At 44.4% G+C, this 17,364-nt stretch overlaps 1 protein-coding gene across 1 annotated transcript in view; it reads left to right on the top strand.

The window, feature by feature from the left end:
* grip2b (glutamate receptor interacting protein 2b) overlaps positions 1-17,364 on the top strand; it is a gene marked incomplete at its 5' end in the record, with an annotated part of 257,289 nt that overhangs the window by 168,714 nt on the left and 71,211 nt on the right. Inside the window, 3 exons of the mRNA XM_060835042.1 lie at positions 6,244-6,391; positions 7,698-7,867; positions 13,618-13,752. Of these exons, the coding sequence (XP_060691025.1) occupies positions 6,244-6,391; positions 7,698-7,867; positions 13,618-13,752 (453 nt within the window). The remainder of the gene's footprint in view (positions 1-6,243; positions 6,392-7,697; positions 7,868-13,617; positions 13,753-17,364) is intronic.

Below are 17,364 nucleotides of genomic sequence, written 5' to 3' on the forward strand. Positions count from 1 at the left end.
GGACACTGTGATACTGTACCCCAGCGTGGACACTGTAATACTGTACCCCAGCATGGACACTGTAATACTGTACTCCAGCACAGACACTGTGATACTGTACCCCAGCGTGGACACTGTAATCTGTACCCCAGCATGGACACTGTAATACTGTACTCCAGCACGGACACTGTGATACTGTACCCCAGCACGGACACTGTGATACTGTACCCCAGCGTGGACACTGTAATACTGTACCCCAGCACGGACACTGTGATACTGTACCCCAGCCTGGACACTGTAATACTGTATCCCAGCATGGACACTGTAATACTGTACTCCAGCACGGACACTGTGATACTGTACCCCAGCTTGGACACTGTAATGCTGTACTGCAGCGTGGACACTGTGATACTGTATCCTAGCGTCGACACTGTGATACTGTACCCCTGCGTGGCAGGTTTGAGACCTAACCCCCAAGTAGAAAGATATGCTGTACCCTACATACTGTGCATCAACACAAGTACAGCAATATTCTACACCAAAATGTAGACTATCATACTGTATCCCAAACAGGAGACTGTGATACTGATCTGCAGGTTGATGTCTGTATACCAGTTTCACAGAAATGGGATTGTGATATTGCAATTAATTTGGAAACTCTAATACTCTACCTTAATAATAATACTGGCATATTGTACACACAACATATTGTCAGGTAGCGTCATCCTCAGCATGAAGACTGTCAGAATTTTTCCCAGGAAGGTAATGACTTTTGCACTGCAACAATGAGCATGTGGCCATCTCCCTCAACAAGGAGCCTGTGGCCCTATACTCCCACAAGGTGCCTGTGACCCTGTACTCCAACAAGGAGCCTGTGGCCCTACACTCCAACAAGGGGCTTATCGCCCTATACTCCAACAAGAAGCCTGTGGCCTTCTCCCTCAGCAAGGGTCCTGTGGCCCTATACTTCAACAAGGAGCCTGTGGCCCTTTATTCCAACAAGGGGCCTGTAGCCCTATACTCCAACAAGAAGCCTGTGGTTATCTCCATCATCAAGGGGCCTGTGGCCCTGTACCTCAACAAGGGGCCTCTGGCCCTGTCTCTCAACAAGGATCATGTGGCCCTATACCTCAATAAGGATTCTGTGACCATGTACCTCAACAAGGATCCTGTGGCGTTATTCCCCAATCAGAAGTCTGTGACCTTATACCCTACAGGAGTATAAGGAGTTGTTGTAGCTAAGCTTGTGTACTTGCGTCTATCAAGAAGAATTTGTACTGTAAACCCACAAAGAGACGTTCATACCTCACCCAGGCTCAACTGTACCTCGGACTGTCATATGTACACCAACAAGGACCTTGTCATATTGTATGCCAAGGTGGAGATTTATGATATTGGATCCCACGGGATGCCAGTCATACTGTACTCCTACATAGACTCATAGAGGTGTACAGCATGGAAACAGACCCTTCGGTCCAACCTGTCCATGCCGACCAGATATCCCAACCCAATCTAGCACCCAGCCCATATCCCTCCAAACCCTTCCTATTCATGTACCCATCCAAATGCCTCTTAAATGTTGCAATTGTACCAGCCTCCACCACATCCTCTGGCAGCTCATTCCATACACATACCACCCCTCTGCATGAAAAAGTTGCCCCTTAGGTCTTTTATATCTTTCCCCTCTCACCCTAAACCTACGCCCTTTAGTTCTAGACTCCCTGACCCTAGGGAAAAGACTTTGTCTATTTACCCTATTCATGCCCCTCATAATTTTGTAAACGTCTATAAGGTCACCCCTCAGCCTCCTACGCTCCAGGGATAACAGCCCCAGCCAGTTCAGCCTCTCCCTATAGCTCAAATCCTCTAACTCTGGCAACAAACTTGTAAATCTTTTCTGAACCCTTTCAAGTTTCACAACATCTTTCCGATAGGAAGGAGACCAGAATTGCACGCAATATTCCAACAGCGGCCTAACCAATGTCCTGTACAGCTGCAACATGACCTCCCAACTCCTGTACTCAATACTCTGACCAATAAAAGAAAGCATACCAAATGCCTTCTTCACTATCTTATCTACTGCGACTCTACTTTCAAGGAGCTATGAACCTGCACTCCAAGGTCTCTTTGTTCAGCAACACTCACTAGGACCTTACCATTAAGTGTATATGTCCTGCTAAGATTTGCTTTCCCAAAATGCAGTACCTCGCATTTATATGAATTAAACTGCATCTGCCCCTTCTCAGCCTATTGGTCCATCTGGTCCAGATCCTGTTGTAATCTGATGTAACCCCTTCGCTGTCCACTACACCTCCAATTTTGGTGTCATCTGCAAACTTATTAACTGTACCTCTTAGGCTAGTATCCAAATCATTTATGTAAATTACAAAAAGTAGAGGACCCAGCACTGATCCTTGTAGCACTCCACTGGTCACAGGCCTCCAGTCTGAAAAACAACCCTCCAACACCACCCTCCGTCTTCTACCTTTGAGTCAGTTCTATATCCAAATGGCTAGTTCTCCCTGTATTCCATGAGATCTAACCTTGCTAATCAGTCTTCCATGGGGAACCTAGTCGAATGCCTTACTGAAGTCCATATAGATCACATCTACTGCTCTGCCCTCATCAATCTTCTTTGTTACTTCTTCAAAAAACTCAATCAAGTTTGTTAGACATGATTTCCCATGCACAAAGCCATGTTGACTATCCCTAATCAGTCCTTGCCTTTCCAAATACATGTACATCCTGTCCCTCAGGATTCCCTCCAACAACTTGCCCAACACTGAGGTCAGACTCATGGTCTACAGTTCCCTGGCTTGTCCTTACCACCCTTCTTAAACAGTGGCACCACGTTAGCCAACCTCCAGTCTTCTGACACCTCACCTGTGACTATTGATAATACAAATATCTCAGCAAGAGGCCCAGCATTCACTTCTCTAGCTTCCCACAGAGCTCTCAGGTACACCTACCAGCCTTCCCTTTCACCCTGACAGGAATATACTTTCTCTGGATTCTTGTTATCTCATTTCTGAAGGCTTCTCATTTTCCAGCCATCCCTTTACCTGCGAACATCCAATCAGCTTTCAAAAGTTCTTGCCTAATATCGTCAAAATTGGCCTTTCTCCAATTTAGCACTTCAACTTTTAAATCTGGTCTATCCTTTCCCATCACTATTTTAAAACGAATCCAGTTAACCCTTTGATACTGTACCCCCATACAGAGCTTGTATTCTGTACCTCAACATGACAAATTCAATACTCTGCCCTATCACCGTATTATAATGGTTACTGTAACCCTGTTAAGGATACACATGCAAGTTAAATTCTGAACAAAGAAACAATCATTTCTTCTGGAGATGTTTTGATGTCAGGGCTGAAATGTGGAGGTTATTTCCCCATCTATAATTTGCATCTTGAACTTCAAATACAGTGAGAATCAATTGCAGTATAGACACTATAGAGACTGAGACAAAAGGGACATGCCAGATGATATATCTCTCCTGCTTCTCATCATATCTATGTTTCAAACCACTCACAAACCTTCAGCAGATCAGATCAATTTCCTTAAATAAAATTGAGTGGGAGAAAGCAAAACAGTCTTCAATGCCCTTTAAAATTCCCCAAAGTTATTTGAACTCTGTTTGATAAAGGGTTAATGAATGAATATTGCTCCCGTGGTTTCACTTACATCCCTTGTCCGACTAATGGCAAGCCACTTGTTTGCTAGTGATGCTGATTAGCTGGTAGCAGATACTTCCCTTTGAAAAACCCCCTCCCGGCTCTCCTTGCAAGACTGCTCACCGCACTCTCCTGATGTGGCTTGCAGTGGAGCTTGTTCTGTTTCTGCTGCTTTCCAATTAAATGTGTGCTAGGATGTTGCTGATAAACATATTCATCTTGCACTTACCAGCACAAGATTCCCAAACAGCGAAACAGCTTATTGTCCACTTGCTGATCAGTTGGTACCCTGCTCAGGACGTATAAGTTATTGTTCACCTTCAGATTCTTGCAAGTCTGTTCTGGTGAGGGCAAGATGAAAATCACCAACAGGACATCTCTTTCCACGTTACTCAAAACAAAACTGCGCTGATTTTACAAACAAAAGCTTCACTATACCTAGAGAACAGCATGTGAGTGTCTCCCACTTAGTGGCAGCTTCAATTCCTGATGCTCTCAAAGTTATGGGTCGTGAGTCCTATTTTAGATCTGCACATGAAGAGGAACACAACCCTACCTCCGCCAAATCAGCAATATTAGAAAGTGCAGTCAATAACTAACAGCAGAATCCCCACAGTGATGTTAAAATGATAAACCATTCTTGGAGTTCACATGATGAGCGAATACCTCAAATTAAAGCTCAGACCTGCGAAGCCATTGTTTTATTTATAAACCATCCAAACTAGACTCAAGTTTACAACTTGCTTCTAGAGACTGGTGACTTTATGCATGGCTTCAGAGAATGATACAGCTGAGGAGGAGGCCATTTGCCCCCCCTGGTCTGCTCCAGCTCTGTTACAATTATTTAGAACCTCAACACATCTACTGAGTTACCCCCTGAACTTCCTCGGTTGTCAGGAGAACAGCCCTGGGATTCTCACATACGGAAGGAAAAGACCGCAGATGCAAAACATCTGAAACAAAAGTCAAAAATTCTGGAAATCTAACACTGAAAGGGCCACTGTAAAACTGAGGATCTAGCTTACTGTGTCTCGTTCTTGACCTAATGCCTGATGTTAAAGGTCAAAATGCACACATGAACTGAATTATCTGATTCTGTTAATTATAAAATAGATTAAATTTGAAATGCAGGACCAAAGTTCCACAACCATTGTGTCTGGTTTTAGTTCTTTCAAGCTTCAAAGGACTTTATCTCACATGAGATAGGATTTTTGATCCCATGCTTAGGAAGATGAGGGCTTGTAATCGAGAGGCTTAGGTTAATGTTCTGGGGATATGGCTTCAAATCTCAGTCTAAATCTCAGTTCAGTTATTAAAAATCTGGAGTTGAAAGCCAGTCACTGTGATGGTCACCACAAAATGATTGTTATTAACAATCCATCTGATTCACTCGTGCCTTTCAGGGAAGGAAATCAGCTGTCCTTACCTGGTCTGACCTACATGTGACTCCAGTCCCACAGCAATTGATGTATTTGTCCTTGAGGGTGGTTAGGGATAGACAACTGGCCTTGCGAGTGGCACCCTCATCCTGTGAAAAAGTTTTTAAAAAGTCCTGCTTCTAAAAGTCACCGGCCAATCTGATTGGCCGGTTACTCTGTGATATGTCAGCAGCACCACTGGGACTGGTGGCCATTGCTGGAACTGCAGGCAGGCACTAGGTGATAGGTGCGTTGGGAGCACGTTGGTCAGGACCAGGATGGGACACCCTTGGGGCAAGGAGATTTGGAGCAGGGATACACAGCCCTTGAAGGGAAGGGGAGCACAGGGTTTGAGGAAAGACTTTTTTGTTGGGGTATGCCCTCCCATCAGGAATGTATGAAGAAGACTTTGTGAAGAAAGAAAGATCAGGGTTTGTGTTTCCTGGCATCAGCGATCACGTATTAACCATTCCGCCTCATCAGTGGTGTTCGGGTCTGGGCCTCACTCCTGTGTTTCCATTACCCTGTACATCAAGCACGCTTTTGTTATCTTCCAGTCGCTACCTCTCCCCAGGGCTCTGCTGTTTTATAGGTGCACTCTCTCAAAGCCAGCGAGCTCAAAGCCAGAGTTTCCCCAAAAATCAGACAGTTTTAGAATGTGCTGCACATTACTTTTCAAAAAAAAAGCAACTCGGTTAAAATTAACTTAGCAGGACAATTGGGTTACATTTATCTGTTTTGCTACTCGATGGCCAGTGTAGTCCTGCCCTCTGAAAGACCTTTGACCTCATGCCACCTGTATTGACTTGAATTGGCCACTGACCCAGTGCCGAACCTCAAATCCAGCAGCAACCTGGCATGGTATTGTATCCTAGATTGCTGGTTTTAACTGAGTCTCTCTCTGTTTATGTTAACGCTCCAATCGATTTCACCTTGTAGCTCACCCTTTGTTGTCTGGTATTTTCCACATGAATCATCCAGACCCCTCAATCAGACCGGTATCTGTGTTTTATTCTGTTACTCTGGGGCTGTAGGTTAAGGTGAAACATTTTCATTTGCAATTCCATTGTATTGGTTGATGGAACCTTGCAGCTTTTGAGTTGACAGAGAATATAATTCAAAAGGGTATTTATTTGGACAATGGTGGTGATGGATGGTCTATCTTACAGATTCTGTACTCAATGCCTCCGGACCTTTACTGGTGGAAATCACAAAAACTCCGGGTTGCACACTGGGAATGTCACTGTCCAGCGGGACCCATCGCAACAAACAAGTCATTGTCCTTGACAAGATCAAAGCAGCGAGCATTGTGGACAGGTACTCAGCTCATTCTCTGGTGTTTCAATAGGGGTCTCAGCTTGGGAAGGTCTGGCTCAGTTGATATGGGACGTTGGCATTGCTCGTTCGGTCAGTATTTATTACCCATTCCCAGCTGCCCTGCCGAAGGTGGTGGTGAGCTCCCTTCTTGTACTGCTGCAGTCCGTGGATGTAGCAACACCCACTGTCTGTTTAGGAAGGGAGTTGCAGGAAAGTGGCCCAGCGACAGTGAAGGGACGGTGATACGTTTCCAAATCAGGATGGTGAGTGCCTTGGAGGGGAGTTTGCAGGTGGTGGTGTTCCCATGTATCTGCTGCCCTTGTCCTTCTAGATGGTAGTGGTGGTGGGTTTGGAAAGTGCTGTCAGGGGATCTTTGATGAATTCCTGCAGTGCATCTTGTAGATAGTACACTGCTGCTACTGAGCATCAGTGTTGAAGGGGAGTGGATATTTCTGAATGTGGTGCCAATCAAGCGGGCTGCTTTGTCCTGGATGGTGTCAAGCTTCTTGAGTGCTGTTGGAGCTGCACCCATCCAGGCAAGTGGGGAGGATTCCTTGGCCCACTTGAAATTTTTCTTGGACAGACTTTGGGGAGTCAGAAGGGGAGTTGTACACGATGGATCTCCCAGCCTTTGACCTGATTTTGTAGCCACAGGATTTATATCGCTGGTCAATGTGAACCTCTGGGACCTTGAAAATGGAGAATTGTCCTCAGGTACTTTACAGGAGTGTAATTAAGTGCTAATAGTTAACAATACAATGAGACAAAGGGACTAAAACTTTGGGTTTTTAAGCAGTAGTTTAAATGAGAGTGAGAGGTGATGAGTTTTGCAGAAGGAATCCAGAGTTTGGGGCTTCGAAATCCCATGCAGTGGAATTAAAAGTGTATTAACACGAGAGACATGGAGAGTGGTGTGTGTAAATGCAGTAGGTAGTGCGCAGGATGGAAGAACACAGGGCAGGAGAAGAGTAATGGACTGGTAATAGGGTAGGGGGAGAGGTCGGGAGGATGTTTGAAAATGAGGAGGAGAATTTTCAACCACTCTCTGTCCTTGTTCAGCACCTCATGTCCAAAGCTCAGGGCTTTTCAATTCGGTTCAATTAACGGCACACAGAGAGAGGGACACGGAGAACAGAGGGAAGGGAATTAATTTTTAAAAACTCGACTTTGTTAATTTCAAGTTTTAAAATGGAGTTAGGTCTGAAAACACAACTATTGACGTTAAATGTAATAATATTAGATCAGTACAAGTGGAAGGGTGAACGCCTATCAGCTTGACTTCTGTCTTTTTCTGCCCCTGCTTTAGATGTGGAGCGTTGCACGTTGGTGACCACATCTTGTCGATTGATGGGATGAGCACTGAACATTGCACTGTGTTGGAAGCTACCCAGCTCCTGAGCAGCACCTCCGACAACGTTAAGCTGGAGATCCTGCCAGTGCACCAGAGTCGGCTGTCACTGAAGCCGACAGAGCAAGGTACTGCCTTTTTCTGTATAAGACAGACCAAGATTAGCCTTCATATGGCAAGAGGGAGCCCACCTTATAGGCCAAGCACACGGTGCCCTCTGTTTTCCAACCAGGAATTTTAACAGGAGGATCCCAATAATTAGTTTTGTTTCTTCTTTCGTGAGATGTCTGCATCACTGACAGGGCCAGGGGTTGTTGGTTGTCCCTTTTTGGCCACATAACTGACTTCCATTCTAAGGAAAATAACCCCAGCCTTTCTCATCATATGGTACCTCACCTGTATTTAATGAGGATTTGAAAATGATCTTCAGAGCCAGGCCATTTCAGAAGGCATTTATGAATCACCCACATTGCTGTAGATCTGGAGTCACATTAGGCCAGGTCAGGTAAGGATGGCAGATTTCCATCCCTAAAGGACATTAAAGAACGAGAGGAGGTTTTCATTAAAACTCACAACGTAGATAAAAGGCCATTTAGTCCATTGTGTCTGCCCTGACTGAATAAGCTAGCTGCCCATCCTAATCCCATGTGTCAGCACTTGGTCCGTTGCCCTTGGAAGTTGCAGCACGTCAGGTGTCGATGCAGGTTCCTTTAAATGATTTAAGAGTTTCCGCCTTGACCACCAATCATGGCAACTAATTCCAGATCCCTACCATCCTCTGGGTGAAAAAGGTTTTCCTCATGATCCCTCTAGTCATTCTACCAATCACTTTAAATCTGTAACTGACCTGTGTGCTCAGGCAAGCCTGTCTCCCCTATCCACTCTATCCAAGCCCCTCATTATTTTATATGTGTCAATAAGTCACTCCCTCATCCACTTCCATTCTAAGGAAAATAACCCCAGCCTTTCTAATCATTTGGTACCTCACCTGTATTTAGTGAGGATTTGAAAATGATCTTCAGAGCACCCGTTATTTCCTTCCATTAACAGTGTAGGATCAGTTGGCCATGGTGATTTGTCTTGCTTCGAGCAGGTCAGTCCCTTCAGTACGTCCATTCTCAGTGTGCCTATTTTAGTTAATATTTCACATGCCTCCTCTGTCTGCATCAGCGTTCTGCTTTGTGAGGGCAGAGACAAAGTACACCTTCGGAAACCTGCCCACATCTTCTGCACCCTCACACAAGTTACCATAAACATCTCTGATTGGCACAATCTTTTCAGAACTTGTTCTCTTGACTTTAACATATTGACAGAACACCTTTGGATTTTCCTTAAATTTACCTGCCAAATGTTTTCATATCCTCTGTTTTCCGAATTTCCTTTATCTCTTCACCTCTGTAATTATTTTTCTAGGCTTCCAAAAGATTACTTTTTGATATTGTCATAAGCTCTGCTTTATTTTACCCTGCATGCATCTGGATAACTGGGGCTGGGGCCTCCAGATTTGTTGGTGCCACCCATATTCTCTGTGGAGACATGTCTTTACTCTGTCCATTGAATCTTAATTTCGAATACTGATGGTCTCATGATCGTGGTTACTAGATTTATTAAGGGAATGTAAATTCCACTAGCTCCTGTCCTGTGATTTAAACTAATGCTGCCAGAGAGTATTAGCCTCATCCTCTGGATTGCTAGCCCAGCAACATTACCGCCGCACCATCATTTTCATTTCCCCTCACAATTGACTCCTAGTTTACCTTATCAGCAAAATCAACAGTGAAATGTTTAAAATCTTTCAGCAAATTGAGTACACTTAATGGTAAGGTCCTGGGGAGTGTTGCCAAACAAGGAGACCTTGAGTGCAGGTTCATAGTTCCTTGAAAGTGGAGTCACAGGTCGATTGGGCAGTGAGGAAGGCATTTGGTATGCTTGCCCTTATTGGTTCATGTGTTGAGTATTGGAGTTGGGAGGTCCTGATGCAGCTCTACAGGATATTAGTTAGGCCATTTTTGGAATACAGCGTTCAAATCTGATCTCCGTGCTACAGGACGCATATTGTGAAAGTTGAAAGTGTTCAGAAAACATCCACAAGGATGTTGCCAGGGTTGGAGGGTTTCAGCCATGGGGAGAGACCGAGTAGGCTGGGGCTATTTTCCCTGGAGTGCCAGAAGCTGAGGGGTGACCTCATAGAGGTTTGGAAAATCATGAGTGGCATGGATCAGATAAATAGACAAAGTCTTTTGCCCCAGGGTAGGAGAGTCCAAAACTAGAGGGCAGAGGTTTAAGGTGACCCTTTTTCACAGAGGGTGGTGCGCATATGAAATGAGCTGCCAGAGGATGTGGTGGAGGCTGGTACAATTACAACATTTAAAAGGCATCTGGATGGGTATGTGAATAGGAAGGGTTTGGAGGGATATGGACCAAATGTTGGTAAATGGGACTAGATTAATTTAGGGTAGCTGGTCGGCATCGAAGAGTTGGACCAAAGGGTCTGTTTCCATGCTGTACAGTTCTATAAATGCGTGAACCACACAGGGTAGAATTTCCTTTAAAGATCTCCTGCTGGTTTAATGAGAGAAATCGTCTGTGGTCGTGTAGCTCTGAAGGTTCCAGGTTTGATCCCTGCCAGACAGCTGATTCAGCTGGGAACCTTCACTTGGTCCACTACCGAGTGGGCCTGTCTAGGAGGGGAGTGAATCTGACAGAATTCCTTGCCCCACCCCCGAACTCTCACCCTTAAATCTTTGCTTCAAGATGTATACATCGGGTGCTTGGTTCCAGCGCATTATGGTTCACACCTGAACCTTGGGCGCTTAGGTGAGAGAGCAGATGGTGAACATGAGACAGCACAAAGAATGAGTGCCATGACAGGATGGCATTGGTGAATATGAGAACATCCGTGTTTGTATCAAGGACTTTTGGGCTGATATGGCAATTAATGACAGTGAAGATAAATGGAAAGCCCAACAGCATTCAGAACCAGGTACCAACTTCAAGTAGCCATAGTCCTGGAAAATTGAAAGTGGATTAAAAGGAAAAGGAAGGTAGCACTTCCATTAACTTTCCCAGTACAGGACACCTCCGAACAACTTCCACCAATAAGGTACCCTGGTTGTTGGTTTTTGGCTGAAAGTTCAATATTGTTCAGAAATTGAGGGATGCACTAAGGAGTGTTTGTGTACTTTCTGTGTAATGTGGACTGAAGCAGCGTTTGCTTTCACTCTGGGAATGAAGTGAAGAAAATAGCTCGCCAGTTATCAATCTCGGGACCATCGGATGACCTGGCCACTGTCACGTCGCTTCATATGAGGGTTGCTGTGTAGAATTTGACACCCTAAGTTTCCTCAGTTAGAGCAGGGACCAAACTTCAAATATCCTTCATTGGTTCTGACAAGGTTGAGGAAGCCACTTACCATTTGGTGGTCAGGGTCACCAAAATAATTTTCAAGGAGAATATTGAGCAAGAAAAACCCACAATGAAATTATATAAATAGAAACACCATCGTTGTGCTTAAGAAGGTTGCTCTTGCTGAGTGAAATGATATTGTTCCAGCAAAGACTTTCTAGTAAAACATTCTCTGGATGCGGGTGTCACTGGCCGGGCCAGTATCATTGCCCCTCCCCATCTGTCCTTGAGAAAGCGATGCCTTCTTGAACTGCTGCAGTCCATGTGCTTTAGTTCAAACCACTACACCCCGAGGGAGAGGATTCCAGGATTTTCACCCAGTGACAGTGAAGGAACGGCGATATATTTCCAAGTCAGGATGGTGAGTGGCTTGGAGGGGAGCGTCCAAGGTGGTGGTGTTCCCCTGTATCTGCAGCCCTAGTTCTTGTAGATGGAAGGTAGCACGACCTTGTTAGGTTCTGTTGGAGTCACACATTATCTCGTGCTGCCTGCAGCTTGGCGTATGCAGTGACAAGGAGTGGCAGAAGCAGTAGTCGCGGGGGTTGTAGGCTGGATGGCTGTTAACAGAATGGCTCCACTTGTTTCTGCTGTTTTTTAACAGAGCCAACAACTGATTGACTGCCCCCAGCAGACTTTGGGTAGCTTCAGAGATTGGAGATTTTGGGATGGCTTTAATCAGCTGAGATATCTACTGTGAGATCAGGCCAACCTCTGCTGGAGTGTCTTGGTTTTATTTAAGTTTGTGCCTTTTAATTTAGAAAGTAAGAAAGCACTTAACCTTCCAAAGTGGTCCATGTTAAGTGCCATCTTAGTGTTTGGTAGTTAGGTGCTATTTGTCCAACATAGGTGGCTGTCTGGGATATACAAATAAGTAGTGGGGCTGATGTATTGAAATTAAGCATATGGATTATATCATTGTCACAATTCTGTGTGAAAAGTCATTATATTACAAACAGAAAGTCGGGCAAATAAATGCACCATTTAGTTAAATGCTCCTGAGTAGAATAAGCATTTATTTCTAATCCATCACTCTGATAAGGAGTGCACTTGTATTGATTTTCTTTTTGATAATCTTGAAAAAGCATTATGGGAAATGAAACTGAAATCAGTGTTTAAATGTAATTTCTTACCTGTTTTCTGCTCTGTGGAAACATCAAAGATCCCATTCTACTTGAGTTCAGGGTCAGCGGTTCACCATATGGGCATGTTTTGCTGCCTCAGACATGGCTGTGATGGGAAAATCTAGAAGTCTCTAGGTCCAAGCTGTAGCTATAATCTATTTACTGCGGTGGATGGACAAAAAAAAAAGACTGACCTTTAGATTCTGTGAATGTGGGATATCCTTCTAGGACTGGCCAGAATAAACAAGAGTTGTTGATGCTTTAAATGATCCAAACCTCACTGTACCTCACTCCCAGGAATCTGCCATTCCATATATAAACGGTCCAAACCCTTCAATTCGATTCCAGCCTGTAGCGTACTCCCAGATATCCAATATTTTATACATAAACCATTCCAACCGCTCAATTAGGTTGCAGTTTGTAACTCCAATGTATCTGTTATTGTATATGTAACTACAATCAGATAGCAGCCTGCAACTCTCACCTGTGCTTCTTTATTCTGTATTTAAACCAAGTCCTTTGATTAGATTCCAGTCTGTATCTCACTGTCGGGAGTCTGTTATTGTATATATAAACCATCCAGAGCTCTCAATTAGATTCCACCTTATAACTCATTCTGAGCTCCCTGTTACACTGTACATAAACCATCCCAAGCACTCAATTAGTTTCCAGCCCTAGACTTTGCTTTATTCATTTTTATCCATATATAAACCTTCAGAACTTCTCAATTCAATTCGAGCCAGTAACTCACTCTCTGTACATGTCGTTCTCCAGGTATTTAATAAGCAGTTTCAGATGTATCCTTGGAATTATAGGGTTGGAAACCTGCCATCTATAATCGGAGATGATCAGTGCATTATAAGGCAAACGAGTGAAGCATGTTTAACTAGAAGAGTGTGAATGATTTTGTGTTAGCCAGGCCTTATGAAAGGTGATTTTTAGATTTATTAGTATTCTGCGATTGTTGCAGTTTCTGGAGGTCAAAGCACTGTGATGAACACTCAGTGCAAAGTCTGATATTAATCACAGTGAGTAAATTATACAAATGCATTTAAACACAAGATTTGAACCAAGGCAGGTTCTTAAAGGGCAGCTGTCTTCTTGGGGAAGACAAACTCTTGACCTAAGTGCAAAAGTAATTTAGATGATAGTCTTATTATTTTCATGAATGTCAGTAGAGGAAAAGATCAGTCATTTACAGAACAACCTCACCTCAAGATTGTGTCGATGTATATTCTGGTGTTACGATGTTGATTAGGGTCCTTTAAGTTATGGAGCAGTTGCCTTTTATTCATCTTCTCTTTCTCTTGTCTCTCCATCTTTCCTGAACCTCACGTTGGCCAACGGACAGTTAAGATTCAGAAGAGTGACCACCATCATTGCTGGGACCCCTGTGTCAACTACTGTCACACCTATCATCCAGGGCATTGCAAGACACCAACCTGGAATGCAGCAACCCCTCTCTCCAACTCGGACTACTGCAAATGTACAGTAACTTGGCTTAACCTTCTGGAGCAACCCTCAAACCCAGCAACCCCTTCAACATCAGCTCCGAGAGCATCCTGTGCCGGGGAGTGAACCTTTTACTTACAAGCAAGCCTGTTTATTTCCTCTCCCTATTCCCTTCCTTTAGTGACATAGTCTCCAATTTGCCACTACCCAGGGAGTCACTTCTGTAGAGTTACGCACTGGACCATGCAGGATGCCTGAGGGAGCAGACTTGTAGCAATGAGCAGCAGAAGTAGACCATTTGACTCTTCAAACCTCTTCTGCTATTTAACATGACCACCTGATCCTCTATCTCAATACCATATTCTCACTTTCTCCCAATAACTTTTGATGCCTTTATAATCTAAAAGAATTCCTACTTGTTGAATATATTCAGTGATCTGGCCACCATCACCTTCTGAGGTTCAGTTTCATACGTTCACGCCCCCAAGCCTGCATTAAAGATGGAGAACTCGGATAGTTCATACTCACTCAAGTTTAATAGTTACTCAACAAATCTTAGATGATTGAAACTGTATGCTAAAACCTAGGTAACTCATAAATTAATTTTCAAACTTATCATTGACCACGCCCCAGCTACATCACCACTGTACCTTACACCCTCCATAATCACCTGGCACCCAACGGACCTCACCCACCTGGCTTCCTACTGACCTCACCCACCTGGCACCCAACGGACCTCACGCACCTGGCATCCTACTGACCTCACACACCTGGCATCCTACTGACCTCACACACCTGGCTTCCTACTGACTTCACCCACCTGGCATCCTACTGACTTCATCCACCTGGCATCCTACTGACCTCACACACCTGGCTTCCTACTGACTTCACCCACCTGGCTTCCTACTGACCTCACACACCTGGCTTCCCTACTGACCTCACCCACCATGCTTCCTACTGACCTCACACACCTGGCTTTCTACTGACCTCACCCACCTGGCTTCATACTGACCTCACCCAGCTGGCTTCCTACTGACTTTACCCATCTGGCTTCCCTACCAACCTCGCCCACCTGGCACCCGACTGACCTCACCCATCTGGCATCCTACTGACCTCACCCACCTGGCATCCTGACCAATATTGTCCACCTGACACACCATCAGATCCCTTCACCCAGTTGTCACCGTAAACCCATACTAAGCTTACATACATACCCCTTTCACGGGAACTGTCAAAGCTGATGTCTGTGTTGCTGAGCATTTCAATCACAGAATCCAGCAACTACTGCTGTGAAAGGATCTGTAGCCTCCATGCCAATTCTTCCTGCTGCTTGGCTTGTAGCTTCCTGGACAGGTTTGTAACAAGAAACAACTGTCCAGGAATCTCCAGCCCAGAAGATATCCAAAGGTAAGTGGATAATGTTTAATCTAACCAGGGTTGATTTCTGATCTGATCAATTTCTGACTCTGATCAAGTCCACTGTGTTCAGTGCTATCCTTTTCTAAGTGGATGCACAAAGGGACCTTTAGTCCAGGATGGTGTATTTAAAGTCCAGCCACTGTATTTCTACTTACAATTTTTTTATTCTTCCTTGTTGGAAAAGAGTCAGGCATTTGCTTTACTCCATGACAGTGCTGAAAGTCTTTCGGCATTTGTGGGCACTGATGTGTAGATTAGGTGGATTGGCCATTCTAAATTGCCCATAGTGTTCAGGGGTGTGCAGGCTAGGTGGATTAGCCATGGGAAATGCATGATTACAACAATAAGGTGGGGGGAGGGTCAGTGTGGACTCGATGGGCTGAACGGCCTGCTTCCACACTTTAGGGATTATATGAAGTGACTGTGTGACATAGAAGTAGATTAGCGGAAACCCTGTCTGATGTGGATTGATAGAGTTCAGCCAACAATTCCTATCTGTTCAAGCTTCATATATTTGACTGAAATAACATTAATGTGTGAAGAGACGTGGATACTCCTCAGTGGTGTTATCACTGTATTAAAAAGGCATTTCCTGAATCACAGTATTTAAGATGGAATGATAAAAATGGCTCAACCAAGGGCCCAGATTCCTTACAATTTTTATCATTTCAAGAGCTAAAATGATAGTACTGAATTAGACAAGGCTGTGTATCTTGTTCGAATTGTTGAGCACACAAATGAATATAAATCCATGATGATGTTAAACAAAGTGAAAACTAAATCAGTGCATCAGACAGAGTATTTATGACAAGTTAAAACGTCGAAGTATAACCTATGTCTAAACTGGAAGGAATTTTTACTGTCATTGATAGAAATGTATTCTGAATAACAAAGAGAAATGAAAGTTAACAGATCCGTGGTACATGGGGAATAAGCAGACCGAAGGGGGAAAATAAACATGGAGAAGAGCCACACAGATCTCCAATGAAGCAACCCAGACAGGATTGAAGGATGGTGCAGTGGTAGTGCCTCTACCCTTAGACTGTGAGGCCCAGGTTCGAGTCCCACATGCTCCAGAGATATGTAATAATACCTCTATACAGGTTGATTAGCAAAATAGATTACTGCAACTTTAGGCGCCAGCACAATAGCTCTCAGTGGTTAGCCTTGCTGCCTCACAGCCCCAGGGACCCGGGTTCAATTCCAGTCTCGGGTGACTGTCTTCGTGTAGTTTGCACATTCTCCCTGTATCTGCATGGATTTCCTCCGGGTGCTCTGGTTTCCTCCCACAATCCAAAGTTGTGCAGGCTAGGTAGATTAGCCATGCTAATATGTGCTGATAGTGTTCAGGGATGTGTAGGTAAGCTGCTTTGGTCAGGAGAAATGTAGGGGAGTGGGTCTGGGTGGGATACTCTTCAAGAGGGTCAATATGGACTTGTTGGGCCAAATGGCCTGTTGTCACACTGTAAGGATTCTAAGATGCTATGAAGGGGACAGATCTCTGCAGCATCTCTGATATCAACTTTGACCAAAAACTGGGAACTTCCTTTACAGTAATGACTGCCCAGAGGTCCTCCTTCCCACATTTTAGTGCAGTGGGCTTTTCCTCCAACAGAGATGTACCAGTCAGGAATAAGGCCAAGCATCTGATATTGAGTTGCCCCATTGTACAGCTCAAATGGGCTAGCCTGGTGAATGTGGGATAGAAGAACGAGAGGGACCAAGTTACCTAAGCTTCAAGACCCAGATTGGCAGGGACGAGGGATGTTACAGTATCCTGGAATTGTAAAATGGATGCTCTCTCCTTAATCAACCAATAGTACTCCTGTCATTTTAATTTCAGGAGATACTTTTGTTAAGTGAGTTTCATTTCATCTGTTAATATGCGATTGACTCAAAGAGAGCAGCTCAGAGTTCACCTCCTCAAATCACCACCACCAGCATTTAACTGCTTAGCTGTTGTTTTTGATGGAGCTGCCCTCAGTCTTCATTGCTGACTGCCATTTCTAGGGGTAGGATGGGGCCTGTATTCTGAGTGGAGGTTTCCTCACCAGAGCTGCTACTCACATTCCCACCAGTGGTCACCTGACACAACCAAACTGTCTGGGCCCATTTTCCCACAGTGATCGTAACACAGGTTTTGGCTTCTCCAATATTTTGGAAACAAGTAATTGAAAAGAAATTGAAAACAAATGTGTGTACCATTGTTCTGAGGGGCCTGCACTTT

Source organism: Hemiscyllium ocellatum, chromosome 14 (assembly GCF_020745735.1).
Source record: "Hemiscyllium ocellatum isolate sHemOce1 chromosome 14, sHemOce1.pat.X.cur, whole genome shotgun sequence".
Classification (NCBI taxonomy): Eukaryota; Metazoa; Chordata; class Chondrichthyes; order Orectolobiformes; family Hemiscylliidae; genus Hemiscyllium; species Hemiscyllium ocellatum.